This window comes from Zosterops lateralis, assembly GCF_965231275.1.
Source record: "Zosterops lateralis genome assembly, chromosome: 1".
Classification (NCBI taxonomy): Eukaryota; Metazoa; Chordata; class Aves; order Passeriformes; family Zosteropidae; genus Zosterops; species Zosterops lateralis.
Genome location: NC_139762.1, coordinates 127,227,307 through 127,251,136, shown reverse-complemented (window position 1 = coordinate 127,251,136; position 23,830 = coordinate 127,227,307). Strand labels below are relative to the sequence as shown.

The 23,830-nt window shown below is 36.5% G+C and overlaps 1 protein-coding gene across 1 annotated transcript; it reads left to right on the top strand.

Moving 5' to 3' along the window:
- Positions 1 to 1,709: 1,709 nt before the first annotated feature.
- Positions 1,710 to 23,830, top strand: NBN (nibrin). The gene is made up of 16 exons (XM_083871372.1): positions 1,710 to 2,232; positions 3,560 to 3,693; positions 5,311 to 5,456; positions 6,737 to 6,896; positions 7,280 to 7,383; positions 11,532 to 11,649; positions 11,928 to 12,118; positions 13,636 to 13,736; positions 15,246 to 15,378; positions 15,823 to 16,086; positions 16,349 to 16,817; positions 18,774 to 18,845; positions 20,071 to 20,226; positions 21,294 to 21,407; positions 22,412 to 22,461; positions 23,644 to 23,830. Exons 1-16 carry the CDS (start codon positions 2,202 to 2,204, stop codon positions 23,672 to 23,674), a joined length of 2,274 nt encoding a protein of 757 aa, XP_083727498.1. The 5' UTR covers positions 1,710 to 2,201; the 3' UTR covers positions 23,675 to 23,830.

The following is a 23,830-nucleotide window of genomic DNA, read 5'->3' as shown; positions in this document are numbered from 1 at the left end:
AATCCAGTAGGTAAGGGCTGCTTGTACTGCCCCAAATCCCTGATTATATCCAGGTGAGAATGCTTGGCTCCTCCCCCTGGGTGGAGCATCTCCCAATGGGATGATGAGTTGTGAAGTGGGTCCTTGATGGCCCATTAAACAGAGATAACTCCTGGAGGGAGTTACCTGTGAGTCATGGGCAAGACATTGATGGGCCATTAGCAGAAGACAGCCCAACACTAGAGCACTGCCTCACTTGGTTTCAACAGTTCATAAAGATGGTGATAGAATAAATACTTTGTGTACATCCCACACTACAACCCAGGACAGTCACCCAACATCCCTTTCTGCACAGAACTGTAAATCAAATATGGACCGGTCTCTTGCACACCAGGTGAAAGAATCTATATTGAACAACACAGGGGCACCTTCTCAGGCACTGACACTGCCCTGGTGCCTCCAGTTCCAGCTGCCAGAGTTGGAGAATGCTTGGTTCAGTCAATCTGCTTCACTGGGTTGGAATTTTATTATTGCAAGCAATTTACTAAATGCTATTTAAAGGATACTGAATAATTGTCTTGTTTGGTGGGGGTTTTGGTGATTTTGTTTGTTTGCTTTCCTTCTGGTATCTAAACCCAGGAATTGCGGTGACCTTTACCCATAGTATGAGAGCCAGTTCTTGTCATGTGTTTTGGGGGAGAGGAGTTGTTTGTTAAAGAAATATGAGAAAAGAGGTGGCTGAGAATATTAGCTGTCTGCTAATTAGGAATTCAAATGGAGTGGGTAACACAGGGCCTGATTGGAGGTGAAATTGTGCATTCACAGATCACTCCTGGGCAGCAGAGAGGGGCTCCATTCTGGCTCCCCTGCACACATCAACACTGTCTGACTGCTCTGAAACAACGTTTCCCAGAAAGATGAGGAATCCTCATTTCAAATTCAGCACTGCTAGTGGAGTCCACAAACAGCCTAGGCAGTCTGTGAACATCAGACCATATTCAGCTATGGGGGATTATGTTGAGATAACAAGACACTTGATTTATCTGTGTTGGGCACAGAGACTGGCTGAAGGAAAAAGTAATGACTGACTGATACCCACCCATTTGCACAGCCTTGGTAATCAGACAAAGAAACCTGCAGAGTCCTATCTACTCATAAGGAAGGGTAAGGGGTTGTGGGAGTAGCATAGAAGCTGTAAGAACCTACAGATTTAATAAAGCTTCACGTTTTGAGGGGAGGACACCACACTTGAATCTATGCAGCCACAAAACTTGACATGAAAGACAACAAATCTATCAGTGGGCCCATCCTATCAACTTTTGAATTAAGAATTCCAGGCGAACTGATTACACAATGCTGTGGGAGTTCAGAGGAAGCAGAATTTAAATCCTACAGCTTAGTCATCATTGCCCTGTATAAAAATGGCATAACAGCCATTTTCTCTAAATATTCAGAATTTAGGGGGGAAAAAAAAAAAAGTTGATACCCCGCTCTGTTGGTATAGTAAGCTCTAGAGTAGGTAACAACTTTGTAATTCTGCTCATCATACAGCAGGCATTGAAGCAATAGTGCCATACTGATGGGTAGTAGTTACCTCATTTATTATTAAAGCAGCATATAGAATGTATCTGGTAAGAGTCAGAGAGTGGCTCTAAGACTTACTACATAGTAACATTCCATTACAATCAGTTTATTCAACTACACTGAGTCTCTGTAATCACTGAGGCATCTGTAATCTGAACAGAAAAACAAAAGAACAACAAACAAACAATCAACACCAAGAAATAAACCGAAAAAAAAAAATAAAAAGTTGGAGAAATAGAGTGTATATAGTTCAAGAGCAGCTTTTAAGTTGCCAAGTACTACAGAATTTAGGAAGGTTCACTTGAACAATGCTACAAAGAGGAAACAAACTACAAACTACACATTGGAAAATACGAATGTGCCAAACAGCTACCCTGGCCCCGCCTGGCCCCGCCCCCGCCCCTGACCCCGCCCCCTCCCCTGGCCCCTGCCTGGCCCCGCCCCTCCCCTGGCCCCGTCCCGCCCCGCGCACGCGCGCCGCTGCAGAGGCTGCCCGGGGCCAGTAGGCGGCGCCCCCGGCCGCGGCCCTCCCCGTATCCCGGCCCGGCGCGCGGGATTGCGGTGGCGGATCCCGGGATATCCTTTCCCCGGCTCGGCCTTGTCCCGGTTCGCCCGGGGCTGCTGGGCAGACCTCCAGGATGTGGAAGCTGGTGCCCGCCTCAGGACAAGGTGAGGGAGCGCCAGACGCCGCCGCTGCTGTGGTGGGCCGGGCCCGGCCCTGCGGGCCCCTCCCCGCCCCGGCCGGCGCCTGCCGGCGTGTTGGGCTCCCTAGGGCCCCTCCCTGCTGCCTCGGCCCGGGGTGGTCCGAGTGCTCGTCCTTCTGGGCGTTCGTCCGCGGCGAAGCCCCCGTATTTCCCCGGAGGACTGCCGGCCACAGCGCCTGTTAAATGTAACACGGCTTTTTTTCGAACCTGTGTGGGATGTTTTAGGGTGGTGCAGGTTACAGAGTCCTGCTTTGAAATACCTGAGTTGAACACTGAAATACCTAGTTGAACACTGAGGCAGCAGCCTCAGAAATGATGTTTAAATATTGTGTTGATGTTTCAAGGACCAAGTGTTGAACTTCTTGCATGCAGAGTTTTGAAAATATGCTCTCTTATACTTTTCTTTGTTTCCTTGTCCGTAGGTAATTTTCCTTTAGTAATAGGTGTCATATAATACACATATTTCTTCCTAAGTGTTTATAAGGAACAGACCAAACACAGCTGTATCTGCTCTCTGTTTCCTGGTTCACTGGAAGGAAAATTTGGATGTTTATTTCCTGATGGATACAGCACCAAATCCTGTTGAAATGAACTGATTTTCCTCTTACTGCTTGGAGAGCTCTTGAGTGAATCAAAACACTCTTCGTTCTATTCAGAATGATCATTTCTGCTCAATTCATGTTTGGAAAGTTACTTGCCAGGGTTGGTAACAGGAATTTGTCTGTACATAGTCATATTCATCAAGAAACATTTTTGGTTCTGTTGACCAGTGGTAGCACCCCTTTGGGAGAGAGTCAAGCCATTAATTTGGATTACAATGTGGGTTGTTTTATTTTCTTCTAAATGTTACACTTAATTTCAAGAAAGTACTGGTAAAAATATATTGTCCTTGAAAAAAGTGTGTCACCACTTTTGAAACTGCTTTGTTTATCGTAAAATGTATCTTTTTATAATAGAGCAAGGGAGCAAGAAAGTAAGAGGTTTTCTCTATAAGCTGAATGCATAATTCTAATCAGCCTAATCAGAATCACAGAATTCAGAATCACAGTATGTTCTGAGTTGGAAGGGATCCACAAGGATCATTGAGTCAGTTCTTAAGTGAGTGGCACAGACAGGGATAAACTCCACAGCCTTGGTATTGTTACCACCATGCTCTGACCAGAAATGATGCATGGCAAAGCTGAGATTTAGATCTCAGCACTACAAACTTCTCAGTGTCTCTCCTATGTGCTTCAGGTATTTTGGTGTTTTCTTCCTAAACTGGTGTTTTCCTGTCTCTTGTGTATTTCCAGGAGAGCCGTACCGGCTTTTGAGCGGTGTGGAATACGTGGTTGGACGCAAGAACTGCTCAATTCTAATCCAGGACGATCAGTCCATCAGCCGCAGTCACGCCGTCCTGACCGTGAGTCAGTCTGAAACAAGCCCTGTAAGTGGCCACCATTTTACTGCATTATCAGTGCACTGAGGGCACAATTCAGGCTGCCATGACCATGCACACTCTCATTTTGCTCTCTCTAGTTTTATGCTTGGAGTAGAACCATTGATCACCATTTTTTTTTTTTTTTAATCTTGAAATTTTTTCCCCCCTTAGGTTTGTTTGTTTTCTTCAAGCAATTTAGTGGCTATATTTTAGTAGTCCAAGTTTCCTTTTATCCCACGTTCACTAGGAATTTGTATTAAAATAATCATAGCAGGAAAATTATGCAATTAAGTTTCATTACACAGACACATTTTAGTTTGTGGGAAGTGCTTCAGTTGTTTTACTGCAGACTTAGTTTCTGTTTCATTTCACATCATTAATTCTGCATTTGCATAGGGCATGGAAAAGAAAAATATACCAAGGATAATTAGCAATCAGCTAATTTACTGTGACTAAGTGTTGTGACATTTATAGACGTTTTAAAGCCAGTCAGCAGAAATACCATTTTTGTAGCCTTATATAGTGTTTAAAATAAAATATGTAAAATGTATTTGTCCCTTTAATATTGGAAATATTGAGTGAGTCCAGTGGAAGGCCATGAAGATAATGAGGGATAACAGAGGAGCATCTCTGTTGTGAGGAAAGGCTGAAGGATCTGGGCCTGTTGAGCATCAAAAAGAGATGGCTGAGAAGGGACCTCGTCAATGTCTTATCAGTAGGTGGGAGGGTGTCAAGAGGATGGAGCCAGGCTCTTCTTGGTGGTGCCAAACAATAGGACAAAAGACAATGACAGAAACTGGAACACAGAAAGTACCACCTGAGCGTGAGTAAGAGCTTCACTGTGAGAGTGACTCAGCATTGGAACAGAATGCTGAGCCCAGAGAGGTTGTGGCATATCTTGTCTCTGGAGACACTCCAAAGGAGCCTGGAGACAATCCTGAGTAGTGTGCTCTAAGGAAATATGCTTCAATAGGCAGGTTGGATTAGATCACCTTCAGTGGTCCTTCCTGAACTTATCTGTGAAATTGCATAAAACTGCATGGCAGAATTTCATAAAAACAGGCTGTCAGTGTTCTCATTGGCTTGTGAACCCCCTTGGAAATCTGACAGTGTCTAACCTCTTCTCAAGAGGTGCTGGTGTCTCCCGTGTTCTGCAGTTTGGGGAAGACTCACATTCCTCATGGAAGGAAGTTCAAGAAAGTGCCCTCAGGTGACCTTAGGCTTTTACTTACTATTCAGCCCAATGCCCAGGATAGAAGTGAGTGGTAGGTAAAAACATTATAAATCTCTGAGCCTTGCTAAATTGCACTAGCTCAAGCTTTGGGCCAAGGAATGACTGCCATGCACAGTCTCCAGAAAGATGAAGTGTAATCTCCAGAAAGACTAAGTGTAAGAAGCACAAAAGTTCTAAAGCTAAAAACATGTATATTTTCTCTCAGTCCTATTCAGTGAAAAACAGAAGATAAATAATTGTCCTCATTGTCCAAAGTCTTTATTTAAGATGATATTTTGTGAGCTGCTTCTTATTTATCCATTGCTTTGATTCCCATTGATAATACCTTGTTTCTGATAAAGCTGTCTCATTCTGATAAACTATAATGGCTTATTTATGTTTATTTTTAGAGTCAGTCTCTCTCAGTCCCTATATTAACAGTAAAAGATACATCTAAGTATGGTACCTTTGTTAATGGATCAAAACTCAATGGTGCTTCAGTGTCTCTGCAGTCTGGTGACAGAATCAACTTTGGAGTCTTTGAGAGCAAGTTTAGGTAAGTGTTTTGATGATAAAATATCAAGTAGAAAATTAATTTTTTTTAGAAGAGTGTTTAAGCATTTCATACTACTTTGCAAGTGATACAGCAATGATGAGTTTTTAGAAAGCAAAGGAGGTGAGTAGTATTTTGCCTATGTTCCACACCTGCTTCTGAAATAGTTTTCCATTATATTTTTACATAATTTATTTTGACACTAGGAGATGAAAATTATAGATAAGAAAGCATTGGCATTTTAGAAGATGGTGTGTCATGTGCAGTGAGTATTTTCAGGTTCTCTAAGGCAAAGAACAATATCCCACACCAAACAAAAGAAGGGAGAAAGGTTTAGAGTTTGTCAGAGTCCTTGTTAGCTTTTCATAATGTAATGAGAAAAAAATTAACATTGCAGAAGTGTAAACCCAACTTGATATTTTTTTCCAAAGTTAACATGGTAGCCAGTACTATCTATTTATAGGAAGCACTTCTGGAAATGGAATAGCTAATGGAGTAGATAAACGGAAACATCTAATGACCATTAAAATCAATGTTAAAGTAACTAGAAGGTGGCTTTGTATCTTAAAATGTTATTCAGTTTTATCAGTGCTACTGGTATTATTTATTGTTAGGAAAAACTTCGCATTCTCCTCCAATGGCTACAGTAAATTATTTTTTTATATTTTAGGTAAGCATACCTGACTCACGATACAGGAATCATACCTGAGACCAGATACATCATGGCTGTTGTTCTAGAAAGTCTACAAAGTACAAAGAAATTTAAATAATCTAAAAATGAAATAATGTAATTTGATATGGAAAATCTAAAATACATATAAAAGCTTATGGTCAAGGATAATGGAAATGTTAGGGAACTGTTGCATTTTATGACAGTTGGATTTTTAAGAATTGATGTGTTGGTGACCTCCCCTGTTGAGCATACTTTTGCTTTTGGAGGCACCCATTTAAATTTCTTTTGATATTCCCAGACCTTGCACTGTTCTTGAATCACTAATTCTATGTGATGTCTGTAAAAGAGCCACAAGTCCATAGAAATATTTCAGACATCAGGTCAAACTGTCAGTTATTTTTCTGAAATAAAATCAGTATTTTGTTTCTTCAGGAAATTTTAAAGCAGGAAGATTTTACTTTGATCTAAATTAGAGCATGGGTCTTTTATTTGTTTTTTTTTTTTTTTCCTTCAGATTTCTGTGAGATAGAAGTAAGATAGTTAAGTCATCTCTGTTCTTCATATTGGGCTGATTTAACTTAAGCAATTCTCTTTTACTTGTTCTTTGCAGAGTGGAATATGAATCTTTGGTTGTCTGTTCCTCATGTTTAGATGTAGCTCAGAAAAACGCTTTAAATCAAGCCATCCAGCAGCTTGGGGGCCTTGTAGTGAATGAATGGACAAGAGAATGTACCCACCTTGTAATGGTCTCAGTAAAAGTCACTGTTAAGGTATGTTGAGCTTTTGCCTGTTGATAGCATTGCTTTGCAGTTTTTCCACAAATGCTAATTAAATTCTAAACCGGCTCAATATTTTTCTTCTCTACAAAGCTGTAGTCAGCTATTCTTTTTCCAAATTAAGATGTGTATGTCAGCAGGAGGTTGAAGGGAAAGAAAACAAAAAAAGCCAGTTTTGAAGACTTCATTTTCATAGTTTTAATCAAGACACCAATTGAAAGCTAGGCTGTTAGAAGCAAGACAATCCTAGAAACACAAATCAATATTGTTTTGTTTGATATTTTCCATCTCTTAGGTCTTAAAAAACTTACGTCAGTCAAACCATATTCTATTTGAACATTTTCTGTGCAATAAATTTGTATTTTCTGTTTTTTCAGACTATATGTGCTTTGATTTGTGCTCGACCAATTATAAAACCAGAGTTTTTTTCTGAATTAATCAGAGCTATTCAGTCCAGGCAACAGCTGCCAAATCATGGAAGGTAAGTTGCCAAGTCACCATGTTTGCTGTGTTGCAGAATGAAATTTCTGGGAGTTAGATTATCAGGTAACTTACACATTTATCTGATAATTTTTGACATATTATGCAATTCACAGTAATACTATTTGTGGAGGAATGCTTAATATGATTAACAGTTTAATCAGCAGGTTAACAGCAATTTTATTGTTCTTATCCCTAAAGTTATAAAATGAGCTCTAGAATTGACTCTATGCTTAGAGCTGTTACTGTCTCTGAAAAGGAACTTGTTTTGTTGGTATTTAAATGTTGCTTCAAATGCTTCTGGGAATCGATACATAAAAATATAGAAATTACGCTTTCTATAAAAAAAATTGTATAAAGTTTCATTACACAGACGTATTTTCCCAGTGTGCTGTTAATTACAGAGTTTACTGTAAACTTTTGTCAGAATAGAGTTAGCCTGACCATTGAATTCTCTGAAATAGAAGAGGTTTTTAATTATCTGTTGAGAGGTGAAGTGAGACTAATGTGTGCTGGCCTTCACTAAATGAGAATAAAATATTCATTGTTTTTATGGTTAAATTAACTTTAAAAGGGAATTCTTAATTTGGAATCAATAAATACTGCAGAATAGCTCTTCTGGTTATTTTCTCAATGTGAGAAAATGTAAAATAATCTCAATATTGTATGTGATAATTTCATCTAAGCACATACTGCTGCTCATTTCTCCTTGAAAAGGGAGACTTTTGTGTTTTATTTGGGCATTGTTGTTTTTTGGTTGTCTGAACACATGGCTTATACAGGTGAGAAATTCCCACTATGTATGCACATTCATATGTGTAAATATGCATTTTGTTAGGAAATGGTAGTTTATTTTTTTAGTGTGTGTGGTAGTAGCCATTGGTTGGATAGTTTGAAGACTGAGAATGGATAGATACTAAACAATAAACTGTGCTTGATATGAGGTAAAATATATTTCAGAGAACATGACACTCCCTTGTTAGAAAAATACAGATACCAGTCTGGAGCAATTGGTAGGAAATACTTAGTTTTTAGATGCTGCTTTATGTTAGCAGGGTTTTTGTAATGTGTCAAATCAGTCATCTGTCAGTGGAGAACTCATTTGGTCTTCATTTTCAGAAGAAAAGGAGGATCTGAATGAATTGTAACTTTCTCTTCTACTTAAACTTCTACATTGCTTTCTGAGGATGTAAGAAAGCTAGACAAACAGTTCTGTACTCTCTGAAATACTTTCCTGGGAGATTTTTTTTTCTTTTGTAGTATGGGTCATACAAACTATCAAATGCTAGTGATTGGTTGTGCAAATTAATATTTGGTCAAATATTACCTGGTGGTAATGCTGCTGTTCCTGTCTGTTACAGGAACAAGTAAACAGTGTCTTTGTCTTGCAACCAGGATGTATGTCCATTTAATACAGAAGTGACAGTATAATTGGCTTTTAAGTGCTCCCTTAAAAAAGAAGCAGATGGATATGTTTACCTTTCTGTAACATTTGTGCTAACTTTTAAGATGCTGAGAAGACCTGAACTGGCTTAAAGGTAGTGACACTAGCAGTTTACAGGTTATGTAGCTTTCCAAGAGTGTTCTGCATCAAGCTAAATGAAACAGCTGATGTAATACACAGATCTATGTTTAAAACAACTGCTGTATTTTAAGTAGGCCATGATTTTGAGATGTAGCTTGAGAGAAGATGCTGAAGATTTACTTAGCAGCTATAAATTTGCAAAAATAGTTCTGACTTCGACTGGGAATCTCTATATTGTGCATTGCAGCTAGAGCTGACCTGAGCTGGTTTGGCCACAGGACACCAGACAGCTTGGGGTCATACTGGTTTGGGTGTGAAACAGGAAATTTATATTGAGATGGCAACACTGTGTGACACTGTTAATTCAATCTTTACTATTATTGTAGAGCTGATCCCTCACAAAGAATCTGGGGAAACATTATCTTAAAGTTAAAAAGAAAAGAATAATTAAAACATCTTTTTTTGTTTATAGTAAGACTTCATGTAATGGCAAACCTACAGTTCCTATATAAGTGTAGGACTTGTTACTTGGGGTTTTTTATGGTGTTACCCCAGTGCTTTGGTACTTGCTGACAACCTATGCCAGGAAGAACAAAACCTGAAGATTTCACAAATGGCTGCCTGAGTGCAGTCCTGTATGAAATATTGTGTTTTATTACTGCAGTCCTGTATCAATAGTGTAGGGCTTTGAAAAAGAAGAAAAGTAACAGAGTTTTTAACAGAAACTCACCAAGAAACAAAACCTATTTATTGAGAGATTCAAGGTTGTAGAGGATCTTTTCTGGATAATGGTGTTACTATTAAAAGCTTATGAGGCCAAGTATGAGGAACACTTTAGAATCCTGACTGCAAAATACTGTTGCCTTTTTAACCTAAATCAGTAGAGTTTATAAGGGAAATATAAGGGGGTTTTTTGTTTGGTTTTGTTTTTGGTTTTTTTTGAGACAATCATCAGTTAAAGTTCTTTGCTGAATTCCAAAAACAGAGATTTTGAATGTATTTATAAAGAAACTATAATCCTAAATATAATATATATATTATATAGATATACACTACATATAACTAAACATATACTTTTATAAAGAAACTAAAAAGTAGTGAAAACTGTTGTTTTTCAGCTTTTATTTGTCCTTTCATCTTTAAAGATGACTTAGTCCCTGTTGTCTATGTTAGGTTAATAAGTGTCTCTATGGGAAGTGCTGTCAGAAGTTGTCTGGCATCATAACTAAAGTCTGAATTTCCCCATTTTTACTTCAAATTAGTAGGCTTTATCATATCTGTTCAATTTCAATGTAACATTATTTTTGTATACAGATTTGAACAGGCTGCTGAAATAGATCACCTTTGAAACTCACCTTTCAAAATCTGGTGGATTTAAGTTGTTTAATTTTCATTGTGTACATAAAGTTGGAAGTATTGATTGTGAAGAACACATAATGGAGATTATTTAAAAGCACCTGTAACTATAGCACATTTTAGCCTATTTGGGTGAAGTAGAAAATTTATGTGCTTTTTTTGTGTTCAGCTTGAACTATATGAATATTCACAGTGTTTGAGGGATGTTTTTCTGTTTACAGGTGCTTAATTTTTTTCCAAAATGTCAGTATTTCAGCATTTTGTATGTTTCTTCCTTAGAATCTGCCAATCCTTGCTGTTAAACCGAATTTGTTGGTGTGTTTCAGCATCTTTTATTTTTCCTACATAGTAGTATGAAAAGGATATGTAATCAGCAGTCAGACTAAAGATAAGCAGTTCTGTCTGTGATCAGCCAAACTATGCACATCAACAGCTGTTTGGGTACAGATGTGGTATAGTTTGGTTAAAACCACCCTATAGTTTCCCTTCTTTCTGATATGTGCCTTCACCTTGCTCTGTCAGAACTGCTGTAGCAGTGAATTTGTGGCTCAAAGATCTTGTAAGTATTTTGAAATTATTAGTTAGATGCATGTTCTAACTCTAGAGGCTTTTTGTGCTCTGGGCAGGCCGTCATTAACTGGAGCTGAGGTGACAGGCTGTGACAAAATTTAGGGCTTCAGGGTAGAATTTTATTTTTGCCTAATATGTTTCCCAGCTAAACTCCTGCTCACTTTGCCTGTATTGGACAAAATAATAGAGGATCTGCAGAGTGAATCCCTTCAGTTCTCTATCCCACCAGCAAGAAAAGAGTCTTACTATTGGCAGTTCTCGGGTGTGGTGGTGCACAATTTCTTGATACAGTAGAAGAGAATGAGGGGTGACTGTGCCCACACGGAGGGTAGAGGAAGCAAGATGGCCAATTTTGTGTAGAGTTTTACTGTTATGTAGAGTAAGTGCAGAATGAAGTTTCAGTCTTGTTTGTCAGTATTGTTACTAAGGATGTGGATATGTATACAGCAGTTTGGTTGAATGCATTCTTGAAAGTGTTTTTTTAGTTGCTGAACTAGAAAGTGTTGGTCTGATTTTTGATGTTGAGAAATTAGGGTGTCTGTTTCTTCTTAACAATCTCTTGAAAATTATTTATGTAAGTAGTTTTAACAGAGAAATGCAGGATTTTAACTTCAGAACTTTACTCAGGAACAGGAAGGACTATGAGTCATCACTGACATGCAAATCTGAATTTTAACTTTCATTTTCTATTCCTGCAGCTTTTACCCTCCAGTTGATGAGCCTTCCATTGGCAGTGAAAGCCTGGATTTATCTGAGCATCATGAAAGGAAAAAAATATTCAGTGGAAAAACTTTCGTATTTCTAACTGCCAAGCAGGTAATTAAGCTTTACCTTGCAAAAATATTGCAGGGGTAGCTAAGTAAGATTTATTCACCCTAAAATCACACTCATTATGGGTTCATCAGGAAAAAAGGATTTCTGTGTATTTACCCTACAGTACAGTGGCCTAAGCAAGATAAAATGTGGAGGAAGAATATACTACATCTGCAGTAGTGCATCAGTGAGAAGCACTATGCTGATAGTTCTGTATTCTGATACCTCTAAACCGACTGCATTCTAAGATTTTTTTTTTATTATTTGCATTCTCTTTTTAGCACAAGAAGCTGGGTCCAGCAGTTGTTCTTGGAGGAGGGGAAGTAAAGTTGATGACAGAAGGAAGAAAAGATATGCCTTTACTACTTTCTCCTGAAGTTTGTGTAGTTGATGTGGGTTTGACAAACTCTCAGATCTCAGGATCTGACTCTCTGACAAACTGGACTGATTCCATTCTGAATGTCTTGGAAAGGTGCAGCACTGTTCTCTTGTACAGTGGTAGGGTGATTTCAGAACTTCTACAGAGACTTGCTCATAGTATTTACATGTATATTTAAGCAGGAGGCTGCTTATAAAGAGGGCATTTTTTCGTTTTTCTAAATATTTAGGAGCTGGGGTTGTTTAGCCTGGAGAAAAGGAGACTCAGATGTGACCTTATCACTCTTTACAACTTTCTGAAGGGTGGTTGTAGCCAGGTGGGGGTTGGTCTCTTTCTCCAGCCAGCAAACAACAGAATGAGAGAAGACAGTCTCAAGCTGTGTCGAGGGAGATGTAGGTTGGATGTTAGGAAAAAGGTTTCTTTTTTAACAGAAAGAGTGATAAAGTACTGGAGTGGCCTGCCTGAGGGGATGGTAGAGTCACCATCCCTGGATGTGTTTAAAGAAAGACTGGATGTGGCACTTGATGCCCTGGTTTATTGAGGTGTTAGGGCATGGGTTGGACTTGATGATCTTGATGGTCTCTTCCAACCTAGTGATTCTGTGATTCTGTATTTAGCAGAGTGACTAAAACTTATTGAAGCAGTAAAGAAAGAACTTTGCAGTTCCATGAGGATTTCATGGAATTTCTGTTTCCTTCTCTTTTTATTATTTTTTGTAAAACTCAGTTCAACAAAAATTTGTTGTAATCAAGCTGCCTTAAAATTACAGCAAGTAGTTTCTCTTCTACTGTATAAAAGAAGTTAAAATTAATATATTCTAAGAATTCAAAATAGATAATTTATGGTATTTCATTGATGATATGTATTTCATCAAAAGGAGATGAGATGGCACCTTCAGGTCATGTGGTTCATTGTAGTGTGATTATTTGTATACAGTGTTTTTGAAGAACAGCTTCTGTTTAATGAAAATTAGTTTTTGTCTTGGTGGTAGGTTTTGTTTGAGAGTCCCGACTGCATTATAACATTATACATGTTAGGATTACTATATACATGTTAGGATTATCATTATGCCATTTTATTAAAACAAAACATTTATTAAAACATTATGCCATTTTATTGAAACAAAATCTCAATCCTTAACACATAAACCTAGTTGCCCTAAATTTGCCTGCTAGGTAGAGAAGACAGTGCTCAATCTCTTCTCATGACTTTGAACACTGGGAGAGGGAAGGATGCCTGACTTGTAAGAAATGCTCAGATCTTTCAAGTCTCTTTTCACACATTTTTGAATCAGAGGTAGAGCATGATTAAGTGCCCAAAAATCAGGAAGGGAGAGATGTATTGGCGAGATTACTGGAGCTAGACAGTGGCTCCAGCAGCAGGAAACAACAGGAGTTAATACCTGTAGCATGTGGCTAAAATGAAGGATAATTGTGCTGACTTACTCTGTTGGGAAAAACTGTAGTGTAGACTGATTTTTTTTTTTTTTTTTTTTGGAGGAGGAGGAATGGAATATTTTGTACTTTGCTATACCTGTGCCCATTTGCTTATTTGTCTTTAAATCTGTACTGAAAAACCTTTTTTTAATTTTTTTATTTGTACATTAACAGCAAGAATCTTAGGGCTATCCCAGAGGCAGAAATTGGATTGGCAGTTATCTTCATGTCTACAGAAAAATACTGCAACCCTCAAAAGCAGCCTGCTTCCAAAGGTAATTGGAAAAAGGGTAGTAATAAGTTAACAGCCTCGAAGAGGTAGTATCTTTTTGTGTAGGAGCATCAATTATGATGTTTGTAGTTGTTCTGTTTTGCAAGACCACAAAAGAAGAGTGACATTCTATGAAAAATGCATATGACTCCAAAGCAGTGATTGGTTTTTAATGGTCTTATGGTAAATTGGAATGAAAATTATATGGCTCTTAGATGTAAATAAAAAAGTAGATCTAAAACTAGCCTAAAAGGCAGACACATGGAACAGTGACCTTGAAAGGAAAGGTACTTTAAAAACATCAGAAATTCATCTTTTTAGTGACCACTGAATTCATATGTATGTGGTAGTTTGAATTCTATGCTGTTCTGTCTTTTTATAAAAGACTGAGGTAATAGGGAAGTAAAAGATGATTGTCAGAAATCAAGAGACTAAGAATGGAAATAATTTGTTAATGCTTGCTTTTTTTTTCTTTTTTTTGCCCTTTACACAAAAGAATTTGCTTTAGGAAAATACAGTCACCTCCCACACAGTTCAAAACTAAAAATAATCTTTCCATAAATTAAGACAATAGGAGATAATTGCCACATTTGCTGAAGTAGTAGTTTGAGAGTGGACATTCCAAGTCTTGACTTGAAGTTTGTATTTGCTAATAAAAGCCTTTGAGAGACAGAAAGAGGTTTTGTTTGTCTAATTCTCTTTTTGTGCCTCTTCATGTAATTCTATAACTTGTTGCTATGAAATTTTCAGAATTATGTTTTATAGATTATGTTTTGTTCTATAATATGTTGTATCAGGTAGAAAATCTTACCATTATTTTAAAAAATCAAAGAAAAAATTTGGTATGTTTGTCTTTACATATAGGGACATTACTTACTTGAAAATGTATTTTGAATAGTGAAAAACATATATGCAGTACTGGCAGAGCTGCTGATTCTTGTTTCCAGTCTGAACGATTCAACTGGAAAAAAGTTAAGTTGTCTGAAATTGTGAAAGCAGACCCTAGATCAGAGTTTAAAGGGAGCAGTGTTTAAAATTGAAAGACTTTGAAATTGAAAAATTGAAAAACATGTATCCCAGATTCAATAATCACATTAGAGACCATCATAAAGGAGTAAATATAAGGAAGTTTGTGATCTGACAGTTTTGGGTGATGTATATATTGCATGATATGTATTATATTTTTTGCATAAAACATATACAACGTGATTTTTAAAGTACATTATGTACATACTGGTATATGATTTCTCATTATGCTTCATTTTTATTTAAGCAGAATTCCATTACTTAATCAATAGATTATTTAACTTAATCTGAATTCCAGAATATGGTCCTTTGGAACTATTTCTGTCAGGTGTTTTAGTTAACAAATCTGCTTATTTTTTAATTAAAACTGCTATACGATCATTTTACAGAGATCTCACATGATCAGGTAGTAATGTGTGATGGCACATGCAAAGAAACACGGATTTGATATTAAACTTCTGATTCTTCTCTCATGTTGGTCTTGCAGCTGTACCTGAAAGTTCTCCTGCATCAGCTGTGGCGGGCCGGGCCATTTCCCAGAGCCTGGCTGTGGATGAGACCGCAGTGCCAGCTGCTGCAGAGAGCAGCTTGTACATAGCTGATACAGAGGAGCAGACCTGGTAAAGTGTTCATGGACATTTCTAAGCTAATTTACTTGCAAATAAAGCAGTCTTGTGTGGCAGAGGAACTGTATCTTTGCCATGGGGAAAGATATACAGGGTTAGAATTGCCATTCCCTAAATTGCTGTCACTTGTCTGCAGTGAGAGAATTTCTGCTTTTGTGTACTAGATTACAGAAAGTATCCCATAGGATTTAGATGACTTTCAAATGCACATGTAGATACTGCATATCTGTCCTGACTGTCTGAACTATTAAAAATTTTCAAGCCATTTCACAATGACAAAAATGTACTGATCATAGAAGATTTTACAGTTTGTTTTTAGCACATCGTTTATAAATTTATTTAAAGTACAGGTATAGCTTTTTAAAAAAGTGTATCTCTGATTTCGTGTATCTCTGGTAACATGTGTGTCATTTAGTATTTCTTTCCTCTCTAATCTAGTATGGAGATAGAGAATACTTCCCAGGTGCATAGACAAAGGAAAATGGCCTTCCAGGATACAACTGCTGTAAAAAAACCCAGTAGTACAAGTTTCACTGCGAATGCAGGAGCATCAATACCCAAAGGGAACAGGACATCTGGGTTCAGTCAAAGAAGTCAGCCTGTCTCACCATCTAAAATTTCAGAAGCTGGCAAACCTCGTGAGAGTTCTTCACGTCCCCAGTCAAACTCAATTACAAATTACTTCCAGGTTTCTAGAAAAAGGTATGTTGAAATGTTCTTGACATTACTTCCCTTATTGGTATGTTCATGCCGTTTCTGGAAAATCTGAACTCAAGCAATGTACTTTTAATTTGTTGACACATACTTGAAAAGGCAATTTTTAGATCAAATTCCTAGAATGGAAGGTTTTTTCTCAAGGGTACTTTAAATTTCACAGTGCAGTCCCTAAAACCCCAGAAGCTGTTACGTTGTGGGTACAGCTAATCATACTCAAAAATGCTTTTGTAATTTATTTCTGACTAAGGGAAAGATCTGAAGAAGAAGAAACATCTGTACCCAAACTAGCAAAACTGGAGGAAAGGTCATCACCTCTTCCCAAGTGCACTGAATCTGCAGCTTTGTCCATCTGCAACAGTGAAGCAAAACAGCATCAAAAGCAAAATAACATCCTGGACCCAACCCCAAATTTTGCAGAAGATATGGATATAAAGCTTATGAGGGAAAGTGTCAAACCAACAAGTGATAGAACAGACACTAAAACCACCTCTAGAGAAAATCATGCACCAAAAAAGAGAAAGGAATTAGATGACTTATGTGAGGATCCAGACACACTAGAAATGGTGTTTGAAAGCAGAGATATAGACTGGGAAGATCAAATGGCAGATCATGACCAGGAAGCTCAAGGAAATACACAAAAAAAACAGTGTTTGGAGGGCAAAGGAAGCAGGATTCAAGAAGTGAATGTAAATCAGAGAAAGGAGAATAAAGTATTGGTAAGTTTGATATTCTTCTCATGTGCCTAATCTTGAAATTTGCAACTTTTTTAGAAAGATGCAGTTAGCTCCTTTAAGGAGGTGGCTGCCTGCATACACCAAGTGGCTTTGTCAAATTTGCTTAAATCTGGTACATCAAGTTTAGTTCAGAATGATTCATGTTTTACATGTGAACATTGCAGTTTCACACCTACCTAAATGTTTTTTTCATTCTTCTGGGCATTTTTTTCTTTGTGAATTGAAAGATGCTTTGTATTCTGAACTTTTTCCTCTTTTTTTTTTTTTAAACTTTATATATTTTAAGTAGTGTAGGAGAATATATCCCTAGTCCAAGAAAAACTTCTCATATTGCTTGTTGCTGTGTTCACTATAATGTTGTTATTTATTCTAAGATAATACTCAATTATCTTCATGTAATTAATTTTCTAAAGAAACTTCCAGTTGACCTCTTCTGTTGAATACTGCAGTAGTGTCCAACATCTTTTAAGTCCAAATCTTTTGATATTGTGTGAAAGATTATTAAAATTCGAATATGAGAAATTTTTAAACAAAACCAACAAAAACAACAGCAAAAACATAATACAGTTGTTGTTTTCATGATTATTTTTCTGGTTTTGTTTTTGACACTAAGGAAATTTTCTAAGAGATACAAAGAAAACAGTAGACCTTGGGTTAACAGTATTAACAGTTAACTGTGTTGAAAAAAAGGAAAAGGAGGTCTGTAAAAGAACAAAACATTGAGAGGTCTAGACTATTAACAATAGGAATAGGAGAACAAGTTTATTTTTTTATTTATTTAAAATATGTATTTTAACACTTACTGTCCAGTCCATTTACAGTGTAGGCAGTGTTTAACTTTTTAAAACTTTGAATGCATGATTAACTGGAATTTGCAAGACTCCTTGGACCACTAAGAATTAGTAGTTGCCTGTGCATCCTTAGATCAGACCAGCTTGACACCTTGTGCTGCTGGCAAAGTGTGAACTTCATTATAATGCTTTTTTTTGTGGGTGTTACTAACCAGCAAACTTTAAAAAACAGGTCCTATAATTTACAGAATTTTGTTTCTTGCTTTTTATACCATCAGCTAGTCTGACCATACTTACAGACTAAAATTGGTGCTCAGAATAGTCTATTGAATTTTGTTGCTTTTGGTGCTTGCAAAGTTTTTCTAATCTAACTCCTTGTCAGGATTCTGAAGGAGAAAAAAAATCTAATGTGCAATTAAACTGTTACTTCAGCAGATATGCACTCAAAGATTTTCGCAGAAAAGAAGTCTTCTCACAATTCAATAATGACCTACTTTATTCATGTAAAATATATTTCCAGTGGACTAGGAAGGAGATGTCATGATAAAATTCCCTAGGCAAATATGATAACTATTTTCTGTAAGTATAGATGCATCTTGTGTATCTGGCAAGACAAAGGATGTGAGTAATTGACTCAAAACCTACAGGGTGCATGAAGCTGATTTGGTATTTTATCAACCATTAAAAATAATTTATGTAATGCAAATCTGGTTTTAAACTTTAGGACATAATCAACCTGCAGAATACTTTCTTGTCCTGGTAATGAAATGTCCTTTCTGCACACATGTACACTTCAAATACAAAATTGAAAATGCTACTTTTTACATTCAAAAGCTTTTACAGTTTTCGAGAACCTGTCAGGACTTTCAAGATTGTACAGATGGACAAAACTTTCTAGTGTATAATAAAGAAAGAAAAAAAAAAGTGAAAAAATTATAATGATTTTTTAATAGAGAAGACTCCGACAACTGTTACAGTTTGCATAAAATCACAAAAAATATGAAATACAGAGCAGTTTCTTTTCTGTCTAAAAGATTCTATTGATTTGAATATCTTTATTTTACCATAAAGAGCAGAAAACAATTTTATGTAATTAAATTCCCATTTCATTTCAGTTTTATATTTAAAATAATTTTTAATCAAATAGAAAGAAGAGGAACTTGGATCAGTTCTAACTTTAGAAATGGAAAGTAATATCAAGCAAGAGTCACCAGTCTTGGTAAGTCTTGGTCTTCGTTACCAGTTAATTGTAAGTTTGAACAGCAGACTTTAAGAAGCATTACAAAAACACATCAAAATTTTGCTAATTTTGCTCTTAAGAACACAGTATTTTTGGATCTTATTTCAGGGTAAAGGAGGTTTGGAAGATTGTACTCCTTGACATAATCATATGTAGATTTGAGTAGTACAGTCCAGCTTATAGACTACAAAAAAAAAAAAAGAGCACTTGTAGTTCACCTGTGTGCTTCTGTAATGGCATTTGGGTTAACACTTCAGGTGACTGAAAATACATGTAATTCTGTTAAGCCTTCAATGTGGTTAATACTTGTACTGATGTTTTTCTTAGATTACTACTTAAAGGCCTGCCAAGGATATAATCTTGTCTGCTCTAAGATTATAAATGGAAGAGATGGAACATTGGCAAGTAGATGTCATATACAGTGATTAACAGTAGACAGTGTGCTAATGTTTTGTAGGGGAGATGAAGGAAGGAGAGGAGAATTGCTAGGAGTGGCAGTGAGGCAGAGAATAGGAGACTAGGGTGAATGATACTGAAATAAATTCTGAAGAGAGAGAGTGTAGCCAGTCAACAAGGGGCAGAATAATACCTTTTCACCCACATACAGAAAACAGCCCAAGAAGAGGGAATACTGAGCAGCTATATCAAAGTTCAGGGTTAGCTGAGATTTAAGGACTTTTAGTTCTATTTTACATAAACTAACTGTACTGTATGTGGGCTGGAGCTGTCCTTGAACATAGTTTAATGTTATTGTGAACTTGTCCTGAGCCCAGATATCCTTTGCAATGCACACAGAGGTAGCCCCAGGCAGCAAAGTGTGCATGTGGACTTGCTGCCATAGGAGCATTCTCATGGACAAGAAACATTGGATGCATTGATGAGATTCAGCTTACAGCCATGGAGCTGGGGGGATATCTGTAGGCTAGAATTGAGATGAAGGTGTTCAGCTTTGTCTGTTGTGGAGTATTTAAATTCATATTTAAGCACAAGAGAAACAAATTTACTCTGTTCATGGTATGCAAGGAGGCTGAGAAGTTCATACATCTTCTTAGCTTCTAGCACTGCTGCTACTTCCCCTCACTGTTTCATAATCCTAACTTGTGCTTTGCTCTGCTCTGATAATTTTGCTACAGTTTGTACTGTTAGAAATGCTGTGTGTCTGTTTACACACTTGAATACTTCTTCCTCTTTCTTCCCACATAAGAACCACAGCAAACTGCAAGATGACTCCATCAATCTTCCTAGCAGGCTTTTGTTGACAGAGTTTAGATCACTGGTTGTCAGCCATCCAAGACAGAACAGTCGTCTTCCTGGAAATACCAGCTACGGGGGAAAGAAAAATTTCAAAACATTCAAAAAGGTTAGTGTGTTTTTTTAAATGATCACAAGATGGCACTATTTAAAAGTACAAAAAAATGTTGCCTTCAGAATGTAGAAATGTTACTAAAGATTTTTTTAATAAATTGATAAGAACTAAAGAAAGAACCAATTTAAATATCATATTATACTGTAAAGAGGTATTTTGTTAATTGACAGAAGTACCAGGTTGACAAAGGCTTACCTTGTGCTAGGTTAGATGCTTGTACTCCCTATCCCAAGCTGTTATTTGGAATAAGTTGTTAAGTTATGGCAGTTGATAGCTGCCATATCATCTGGTTGTACTTCCAAAAGCTAGCAATTCCACTTCTCCAAAGACCTATATATACAGCATAGGCTGATTCAGAATCTTCCATTTGAACTAATAAATCTTGGATTTCTAAATAGAACTAAATTTACATCATACAAAAGTAAAGATGATTGCTTGCTTGGGTCCTGAAGACAATTGCAAAATTATTCCTAGTGTTCAGTGTAAAAGTACCACTTCAGCTTATATTAAAAATAAAATAAAAATTAAAATCATATGGTATTAGATAACTAGAAAGGCATTTCAATAAAATACTATGTATATAATGTGACCACATAATACTGCTTCCTAGGAGTATGCTCTCTTTTTTTGGATAATGTTTTAATTGTCTGATAATATTTTCTTTTCCGCTGTTTTATAATAGATGCTTATGCAAGTCTGATCATGAAATATAAACTGATCTTTATCAATGCTTCAAACTCCACTCAATACACTATGAGATTTATTTAGCATATTTAACTTGCCAGATGTATTTTTGTTTCTTTCTTTTGGTAAAAGGAAGGAGTTAACAGCTTTCTGTAAATGCTTTTTTAACTTCAGTCACTTCTAAATATGATCTTTGAATGCTATTCAGAGAAAGACTGCCTGACTTTCTGCTGTGATACCTGAATAGACTTTCTAAATTTTCAAATTAGATAGATCAAATTAGATAGACAGTTGGTTTATGTAAAATAGAACTAAAAAATAGATCTTTTACTTACACTGTGCTTGCCTCATTGTTGTAAGAATTTATTGTCCCACAGGTAGCTTACCCTGGGGCAGGACAACTTCCACACATTATTGGAGGATCAGATTTGATTGCTCACCATGCTAAAAAGAATTCAGAGCTAGAAGACTGGTTAAGGCAAGAAATGGAGGTAAGAAATTATTTTTTTAAACATGATCAAATAAAAACCTGACCACTGTAAGTGGTCATACCAACCTGTGATCATTACTGGAATACTTCAGGATTTTATTTTTTAAATAAAACCTCAGCCAGTTATAGTTGTCCACACATGCTCATGGGAGCATGTACGGTGGTGAAGTTACTGTGTGCCAGAGGTCAGTGGTAACACTCATCTGGTTCTGGTTATTTAAATTCATTTTGCAAGCAACACTCATATAATCAGAAACATTTGTAGAAAGCAAAATCAGTAACCTAAAGGAGATCAGTCTTTTAATGAGTAAAATAAGCACTGTGTAAACTTGTGACTTGTAAAAATGTGACAGGGAGCTAGAAAGAATTTCTATTTGGCTAACTGTGTTCAAATAGTTGTACAGAACACTTGATATTCTACTCTTGAATAGAACAGAAAATGCATGAGTAAAACTCTGTTGGAGCATACTGAAGAGATGTAGTAAGAATAAATGTAATATTTTTTCTTTTGTGCACGTCTTTAGATATGAAAGTCCTAAGACAGTACTTGTCATGGCAGTTCTCTAGCACTTTTGCTTTCTGATAGTTTCCTTATAAATACTTACTGATGAGTCATATTGTTTCTACGGCCTGATGGAGATCCAGTTGCATCAACACTTTTTACCTGATTTTTTAAATCCCTGAATAGATAATGCTAATTAAAATTCCCTTTATATACAAATAATCAGATAAAAAAAATGTATTTCTATAATGGTGCTTAAAACCCAAAAAAACACATTTCTGACAAAAATTGACACCTTTCACAAACTATTTCATTTCATTAGTGGGCGGCAGTAGCCAAATTTGGGTAGTGAAATAACTTGTCTAATGTGAATGTGCTCTAAATGGAGTACTTAGAGAAAACTTATTTCTTTGAGAAAAACTGTGTTAGTGCAGGAATATTGTTTTTCTAGATGGTTCATTAGAATTATCCGTAACAATCAAATATTAAATAAACTTTCTCAGGAACAAGACCGACATGCAAGAGAAGAATCACTTGCTGATGATCTCTTTAGGTAAGAGTTCTATGTTTGTACTTAGAAGAATGTGTATTTTTTGCGTTACATATCATTCTGTTTAGCAAAAAACTTCATTACTATCTATGTTTTTTATGTGAAGCAATAAGTGACCAGTGTTTCACCTGTCATGAATTTGACTAACGCCAGAAGTTGTGCATTTAGGTAAAAAAATGTAAATGGTGAAGTAGGATTTTTTTTCTGAATCACTATCAAAGAAATGTGATACTACATAGTAATACATGTAAGAGCCATTCAGAAAATCTTACTGCATTAACAACTTGGTCTGTTCATTAACAGTTAATAATGGAGCATTTCTTTCAAAGGGTAGACATTTCATTTTTGAAGTCTGAGTTGTGTAGCAACAACAGTGACTTCTAATACCTTCAGTGGTATGTAATCTGGCTTACAAGTTGCCACATTTTCCTGTCTAAGCAAAAAGTCTTAATGAGTGAAAGCAGAATTGGTGAAGTAACTGCCTGAGCATTCAGTTGTATCTGTAAGTTATTCGTGTGTGAATACAAAACACATCAGAATTTCAAAGAAATGACAGGATTTTGGGAGATGAAGTACAAATGGAGAATGCCAAGGGAAAGCAATGTCAAGTAGAGTCAAACTATAAGCATATTGCAGTAAATCAGGTAACTATTCAGTATATTGAGAAAGTAGCTCTAGATTTCTAACAGTCAATCAGAATCTGTATAAAAGTGCAAGGTAGGGAAAGTATCTGCTTTATGTAGGAGTAGTAAGCAGCAGAAAGATTTTGCTGAATGAGTTGTGGCCAAATGTACATCAATGTAAGCGTACAAGACACCTTTTTCCTCCCTCCTCTTTTGTTTTTTTTTTTGGTGTCCTTTTCCAGTAAAGAGTTTAGAGTTGGGATATTAAAGGCTTGGGGAAGTTTGTTCATGCATCAGATTTAAAGGTTGGAAGTAGTTAGGAAATCTGAAAATTTCATTAAAGGTTATCTTAAGTTCGTACAAAGGTTCTTCCTTAAGCTTGCTTCAGTCAATTAGTAGTAACTGTAGTTAATTATAGGAGTGTAGTCAGGGGAAGGACTGAGCAAAGCCAATCCCTTGTTAGGAATATATAATAAAGCTGTTTGCATCACACTGTATATCTATATAAACTTTGAATATTATTGTTTTACTTATTTGTGACAATTTTTTGTTGTTGTTGCAGATATGATCCTAATGTGAAAAGAAGAAGATAAATTGTGACCTAGATTTACAATGTTTCTCTGGCAAAACCTGTTTTCCTTTAGCTTTCCTGGTTACAGTGTGTATGATGCTCCTATTTGAATATCTCTTATTGTAAGACATGTTTTCTAAGTCTTGCTTTTATTAAAGAAAAAGAAAAGTTCTTTTCA

Excerpts from the sequence above, each read along its gene's own strand:
- NBN (XM_083871372.1), top strand. The coding sequence starts at position 2,202 with ATGTGGAAGCTGGTGCCCGCCTCAGGACAAG. Across the intron at positions 7,384-11,531 it reads CAGCTGCCAAATCATGGAAG|CTTTTACCCTCCAGTTGATG; the intron begins GTAAGTTGCCAA and ends CTATTCCTGCAG. Across the intron at positions 22,462-23,643 it reads CTTGCTGATGATCTCTTTAG|ATATGATCCTAATGTGAAAA; the intron begins GTAAGAGTTCTA and ends TTGTTGTTGCAG.